This window comes from Ictalurus furcatus, chromosome 19 (assembly GCF_023375685.1).
Source record: "Ictalurus furcatus strain D&B chromosome 19, Billie_1.0, whole genome shotgun sequence".
NCBI lineage: Eukaryota > Metazoa > Chordata > Actinopteri > Siluriformes > Ictaluridae > Ictalurus > Ictalurus furcatus.
The window spans coordinates 26,705,488-26,712,987 of record NC_071273.1 but is presented as its reverse complement, the minus strand read 5'-3'; the positions used below and the strand labels follow the sequence as shown (position 1 = coordinate 26,712,987).

At 40.0% G+C, this 7,500-nt stretch overlaps 1 protein-coding gene across 1 annotated transcript in view; it reads right to left on the bottom strand.

The window, feature by feature from the left end:
- Nucleotides 1-749: 749 nt before the first annotated feature.
- The window catches only part of LOC128623170 (myelin-associated glycoprotein-like), a 14,052-nt gene continuing 7,301 nt past the window's right edge, over nt 750-7,500 (bottom strand). The window contains exons 5-8 of the mRNA XM_053650057.1: nt 7,166-7,423; nt 3,699-4,007; nt 885-1,034; nt 750-796 (exon numbers count right to left, since the gene is read on the bottom strand). Coding sequence (XP_053506032.1) covers nt 750-796; nt 885-1,034; nt 3,699-4,007; nt 7,166-7,423 — 764 coding nt within the window. The remainder of the gene's footprint in view (nt 797-884; nt 1,035-3,698; nt 4,008-7,165; nt 7,424-7,500) is intronic.

Sequence of the window (7,500 nt, the reverse complement as noted above, 5' to 3'; positions counted from 1 at the left end):
CCTCAGTCTCATCACTATTAAGACACAAAAGGTTTTGGGTCATCCATGTTTTTATCTCAGAAATACAATGTGAGAGAAAAGAAACATCCACATTTTGACCAGACTTTGAGTGAATATAAATCTGAGTATCATCTGCATAGACGTGATAATTAAGCCCTGAGTGATCTTAACAGCAATCCAAGAGGAAATATATAAATACTAAAAAGTAAGGGGCCTAAAATTGATCCCTGAGGAACACCATTAGGAACAGAGCCGATCTCAGACCTGAAACCAGTCATAAAAACAAACTGGCAGCGGTCAGAGAGATAAGATCTAAACCTGATTATAACAGTCTCAGAAACACCAAAGACAGTTTCAAGTCGGTTGAGTAAGAAGTTGTGATTGAGTATCAAAAGCAGCTCTAAGATCAAGAAGGATAAGGATTTAGTTCAGCAGAAATGTTCAGCAGAAATGTTCAATAAAAATGAAACTGGAGAAAGAAGGATAAGGATGGAGAGAGAACCAGAATCTGAGGCTATTAACAGATCATTGGTGACCTTGACCAAAGTTGTCTCTGTACTGTGTAGTTGCGAAAACCAGACTGAAGGAGCTCGAAAAGATTATTAAGAGTAAGGTGATTGTGAAGTTGCAAAGCCACAACACGGTCTACAAGTTTTGCCAAAAAGGGAAGGTTTGATATGGGGCGATAATTATTTAGATTGTTCAAATCAACCTTATGCTTCTTTGGACTGGGGTTACAGCAGCAGTTTTCAATGCTGATGGTACAACACCAGTGTGCCGAGAGTCATTAATAATGCTGAGAACAGCCGGGCACGAAGAGTTCAAACAAGATGTAAATAAGCTTGTAGGAAGGGGATCAAGCGTGCATGTGGTGGCTTTCATACGTGATAACTCCCGAGTAAGCAGCTCTGAGTCGATTTGAGAAACATTAGTGAAAGATGTGCCTTTGTAGATGAGAAATCCAATAACACCAACACACAGGAGAACCACAGAGAGAGAGGGAACCAGATAAAGTACTGCAGTGTGTGTGCATTCTGGGAAATAAATAAATGTTATATATAAATAATAATTAATCACCAGGAAATTGAACATCTGTTTTATTAACCCGCTGTTAATATGACTGATTTTTCCTCTTTTCTCAGCTTCAACATGGCTTGCTTGTCCCCCATACACAGCTCTCTGGTCTTTATGTTTGTTTATCCTTTTTAACAAAACATTAAATGCAGTCTTCACAGGTGAATCCCAGGGCTCAAGCCAAGAGTAGACATTCTGAGCTGTTAATTGTTTAAACAATCAATTTAACAGGAAATACCTGCGCAACAAGAAACACCTGTCAGTCACATATGTTCCAATATTCCAATAAGTGCTATGCTGTTATTTTGACCGAGTGTCTCCATCTATCCATCCATCCATCTTCTACCGCTTACTCCTTCTTCAGGGTCGCGGGGGAACCTGGAGCCTATCCCAGGGAGCATCGGGCATGAGGCGGGGTACACCCTGGACAGTCCATCGCAGGGGACAATCACATACACATTCACACACCCATACACTACAGACATGCCAATCAGCCTACCATGCATGTCTTTGGACTGGGGGAGGAAACCGGAGTACCCGGAGGAAACCCCCGCAGCACGGGGAGAACATGTAAACTCCACACACGCAGGGCCATGGTGGGATTCAAACCCCAGACCCTGGAGGTGTGAGGCGAACATGCTAAACACTAAGCCACTGTGCCCACCGAGTGTCTCATTATTTCATAATATTATCTTGTTATTTTGACTTACAAACGCTTAATAAGAGTTTTGACTTAGTAATTTTTAACTTAATACCTTGTTCATGGACATGGGAAGGCATTTTACATTGGGGGTGCTGAAAGTTTAAGCAGCATGCATGTGGCATATGCTACGACATCACACTCAAACAACAGTCAGATCATTTTCTTTAATAGAGAATGATTTATGGATGAATTCTCAAATCAGAATATGATATGGTGAAGTTTTCTGTTAAGAGATGTTTATTTAACATTTATAGAAGTGGTCGTGAGAGTAGGCACTTTGTAAAAGTCAGTGAATTTCCCAACAAGGAAGTTACTTCCTGTTATTGATTATGTTATAGTAGCTATATACAGTCATTCCATCTCACTCCTATTGTTAAAAATGCAGCATAGCATGTTACTGAGAAACTGTGAAGTGTAAACTCCTCTGTCCTGAAGACTCGAGTCTCACTCCATAACATTAAACAGGTAAAAGTTCACTGTGTCGTTCATTAATAAATAAATTAAATAAAATGAGTAATTGCTCACAAATCGCTTAAAAACTATTCAAAAAACTTTTATTAATATTAGGGGGCCAAGCACTGAAGGTGCATAGGCACCCTGTTGTTATAGTATGTTTTCTTCTTGTACTGGCTAGGGTGTCTATGGCAGAACCATCTGGTAAAAAGTTGTGAAATTTGGCACACTGATTGGCGAGGGGCTAAGGAACATTCTGAATAAATTTGGGCCAAGTGCTGCCACCATCAGTTCAAATTTTGTCCTAATTTGGAAGTATATTATGGTCATAACTTTTGAACCATGTGTCCAAAATTCCCTGGGTCGAGATGGGTTCAACGCACCATATGATTTCAGTTTCTGCCTAATTAGATTTATATTAAAATCCACAATGGATTTTGTCAAAAACTTTTCTTTGCTACTCCTCTTACAAATTTTGTCATATGCTGAATTTGGCATACGTCATCTTCAGAGTAAGCCTCACAAAAGTTATGAAAATGTAGAAATTTTTAATTTTCCAAACAGTTTGCCCTTAATGGGCCAATGAATCTGACAGTGAAGCCACCAAACAGGAAGTAAGGCTGTATCTCATCAATGACCTTGAGCACTAACACAAAACTTGGAAGCCATCTTCTGGATCATGACCTGAGGCTATGGAACAAAGTCCTGACAGCACCACCTACTGGTCAAAAGATACAATAACATGCTAACATGCTTATATCTAACTGCTATTTTTGCTACTCCTCCAAATTTTGCTGAAGCTGCCGAGGCACCCCCATATCCCGTGACCTTGAACTCATTATTTCGAGATATCAGCTCATTATATTGACTTAGTAACTGATTATTTTGACTTTTGACTCTTTAGACACTCGTTTCAACAACTACATGTGCTTATTATTTTGAATAAGTAACTCTTATGTTTACTTGATGACTTGATAACTTGTTATTTTGACAAACTCATAGTTTGACCTCAGCAACTCTTTTGATTTACTGTCACAGATTTGTAATGGAGGTGGATGCAAGTGCAGATTTAGTTCATTATAAGTGAAAACACATGAAACATAAAAACCATAAAACAAAATGAGGAGTAGTGAAGCAAAGCAACAACTTAAGCATGACATGAGTTAGATTACAACGACAAGAAAAGACAAAAACTAGACAATGTGTGCTAAACAGGACAAGACTTCAATACTGGTGCTCATTAACCATCATTAACAGTCATGTGATGAGGTGAGATCAGGTGATGTGCAGTGGCTGATGGGTATTTCTGTACTGTATTCAGTACAATCATGACACTACTACTAGAAATGAGTTACTAATCAAAATAACGAGTTACTAATTCAAATGAATGAGATAATAATGACTTATAATGACTTATTAAGTCACAACAACGAGTAATGAACAAAATTGTGAATGTATTTTTTCTAACCTTTAGCAGGGCACTGAGCCTTAGTTGTAAAGAAGTAGACCTGAGAGGCGATGCCCAGATTATTGGAGCCAACACACTGCAGAGTGGGCGTGTCCTTAACGGACAGAGGGATGGAAAACGAAACGGATCTTCTTAAACTCGTGTTGCCCACAGACTCCACTTGGATGGGCGTGGTTTCTGAGTATGGGACAGTTTGATTGGAGACACGCCACTCCAGTTTAGGAGACGGATTTCCATGAACCTCACAGGAACACATGATCAAATCCTGAGTGGTGTTACAGCTGGAGGAGGGAGAGAGCTGAGGAGCATCTGAGAGAGAGAGAGAGAGAGAGAGAGAGAGAGAGAGAGAGAGGATAATATTAAAATAAATCAGAAATAAAAGACCATTTGACAGAAGGTGAAGAGTTCGGTGTTTGAGCTGAACAACACGTCTCTACCATCCTCAGAGTCAGTAACCCTAAAGCACTGAGCAATTCCAATCAGGAACCAGCTTGTGATTCAGAAAATTCTCTATTCTTCTTTCGAATTCTTCTAGTGTTTTTTTTCTTTCTAATTCCCAGTGTGACCAATAAAATTTGATTTGATTTGAAAATAAAAAGCTCATAATTGGCCTTTGTGTTTAGAATTGCATCAAATCAAGTAGATCTTTATTTCTCATCACAGCCATCTACATAGTGCAGAACACAGTGAGATGAAATATCAGAACATAACAGAAACATGTTCACCCTAACGTCCAAAGATCATCAGCTCGAATCTGATGATGCCCGTCAATCAGATCACCATTAACCAATCATGGGCATCTGTGAGCTCATGCATGTAGAATAGATCAGATTAGTGCTTACCTCAGAGTACACTGCCCTGTGACACTGCATGAGCAGTTTGAAAAGATACTGACGTCAGCTTCATTTTTCTCAGAGGAAGCGTGTGCTTGCCCCACCCTCATTAGATAAACACCCATAAGCTTCTCTGCTGTCTACTGATGCTAATACAGCACAGGTCCACTGTTTTTATTCCTTTATATATGCTACCTCTGGGTCAAATTATTCATAAACATGGAATTATCTTCCACTGTTATGCTGATGATACGCTGATGATACACAGCTGTATGTTTTAGCGAAGCCAGAGGACAGACAGCAGCTTAATAAAGTTGTGGATTGTGTAAAAGACATTAGACACTGGATGTTTATTAATTTCCTCTTACTTAATTCTGATAAGACAGAAGAACTTGTACTAGGACCACGTGTAGCTAGAAGTAATCTTTCTGATCTCACAGTAACTCTGGATGTTCTTCCTGTTTCATCATGTACAGCAGTAAAAGACCTTGGAGTGATGATTGACTCCAGTCTATCATTTAATGCTCATGTAGATAATATTACTAGGATAGTCTTCTTTCATCTCAGAAATATTTCTAAGATAAGACATATATTGTCACTACATGATGCAGAAATATTAGTTCATGCTTTCGTCACCTCTAGACTAGATTACTGTAATGTCTTACTGGCTGGATGTTCCAGTAGGAGCAGAAACAAACTCCAGTTAGTCCAGAATGCAGCTGCTAGAGTCCTAACTAGAACCAGAAGATACGACCACATCACCCCGATCTTATCCACACTGCATTGGCTCCCAGTGAAATCTCACACTGATTATAAAATACTACTATTAACCTATAAAGCACTAAATGGTCTCACACCACAGTACCTGAGAGAACTTTTGGTCTTTTATGATCTGCCATGCCTACATTGTTCAACAGGTGCAGGCTATTTGTTGGTACCTGGAATAGTGAAGGCTACAGCAGGGGGAAGAGCTTTCTCTTACAAAACCCCACAGTTATGGAACAGTCTTCCTATTAGTGTTTGGGACTCAGACACAGTCTCAGTGTTTAAGTCCAGGCTTAAAACATATTTGTTTACTCAAGCTTTTTGAGAATAGTTTTTTTCTTAGGTAAAGGAGCAGATCTAGAGGCTCAGAGGTATAGAGTGTTGTGGTGAACTGGGATGTTTTGATGCTGTCACCCCCACTTTCACACCTTTACCCAGGTGTGTTGAAGGTGGGACCTTATGTCCCAGGGATCCCTCATGTCTTTGTTACCCTCTGGCCCACCCTTTTAGTTATGCTGCCATAGCTAGTCGAGCTACACATGATACTCCTGAGATCAGTGATCCTGACCCCTTCTGCTCTCCGGACCTGCCTGATCCATCCTGATGCAGTACTTCTGGTTGGTGTTCTCATCAGTTGGAAGTCACATGCTGCTGCTGAGGATGTCCCACACTAAAGATCACTGAGATTACTGAGGACGGTTCCACTTAAACACCATAAAGATGCTTTGGACCTCAGTTCATATGAACAGTTTTGCTATGATAGCTTTAGCACTACAATCACCACAAACAGTTCTGCACTCGAGTCTCCATCAGTGACCAGTGGAGAAGTTCAACACAACAGACTTCCTGTAGAAACTGTAATGAATTTCCTGCTTACACAACTGCACTATTTGAGCATGTAGTATTAGCACATTTATAGAAGGGATTTTCTTAATTATAATTGTACTATCCGGTGTCAGCCAGATGAAGATGGGTTCCCCTTGTGAGTGCGTTTCCTCTCAATTTTTCTTCCTCATATCGTCTCAATGTCATTTCCCATCCTGCACTGCGGCCTACAAACATGGCCGCCATGGAACGCAATTCCCAGAACACTCACTTTCATTCTAATCACACACACCTGCATCCAATCTCACACACAATCACACCACACATAAAAGAGACTGTTTGAACAGTAAGTCTTTGTGAAGTATTACATGTGTTTTCTGTATACCAAGCCTTTATTCATCGTATTTTGTGTCCTAGTTTTGATCTTGTTCTAGCCCTCGTTTTCGATTCTTGTTTTGCCTCGTTTATGCCCGCTTTCTGAACGGCTGACCTATTGCCTGTATATCACCATGTCTGTGTTTCATGATTTGGATTTCTCTGCCTGTCTCTCATATAATAAAGCTCTTATCTGCATTTGCATCCGTCCTCAACTCCAATACGTGACACTCAGGGAGTTTTTCCTCACCACCGTCGCCTCTGGCTGCTCATTAGGGATAAATTCATACATTTAAAATCTATATTCTGAATTTATATATTTAAAATCTATATCCTTAATTGATATATTTCTATAAAGCTGCTCTGGGACAATGTCCACTGTTAAAAGCGTTAACAAATAAAACTGAACTGAATTAATACAGTGATACATCTGATATGAGAATGAACAGGAAACAGTGTGACTGTTAACATGTGACCTGAATGTCTGGACAATGAGCCCATGATACTCAAATAAATACTCAGGTAATGACTCACTATAAACTTTCTCATGTGTTCTCATGCCTCGCTTGTTCCTAAACACCTGCAGCACAAGAACTAAAAATAACCAGATAGACTGATATAAGAGTTTTTAAAAAATGCTCTATAACCGTATTAGAGGCAAGTACTCACACTGAACATCCAGGAGGACAGATGAGTTGTGATCTCCGTGCTGGTTTTGAGCTCTACAGTAGTATAAACCACTGTGTGTAGAATCAGTGGTGTTGATGGTGAGATGGTTTCCGGTTCCTATCTGCTCTCCGTTCTCTCTGTACCAGGTGTAGTTCAGCACTGCTGGGTTTGCATCACTGCTGCATCTCAGAGACACTGAACTGCCCAAAAGCACTGAAGCAGATGGAGATGCTGATACTGACGTGTTTCTAGGACCATCTAAAGGAGGAAGAACAGGATTTAGGAGACTCCATGAATCATTAAAAGTGTAGTGAATGTGAAGTGATTAATCAGCA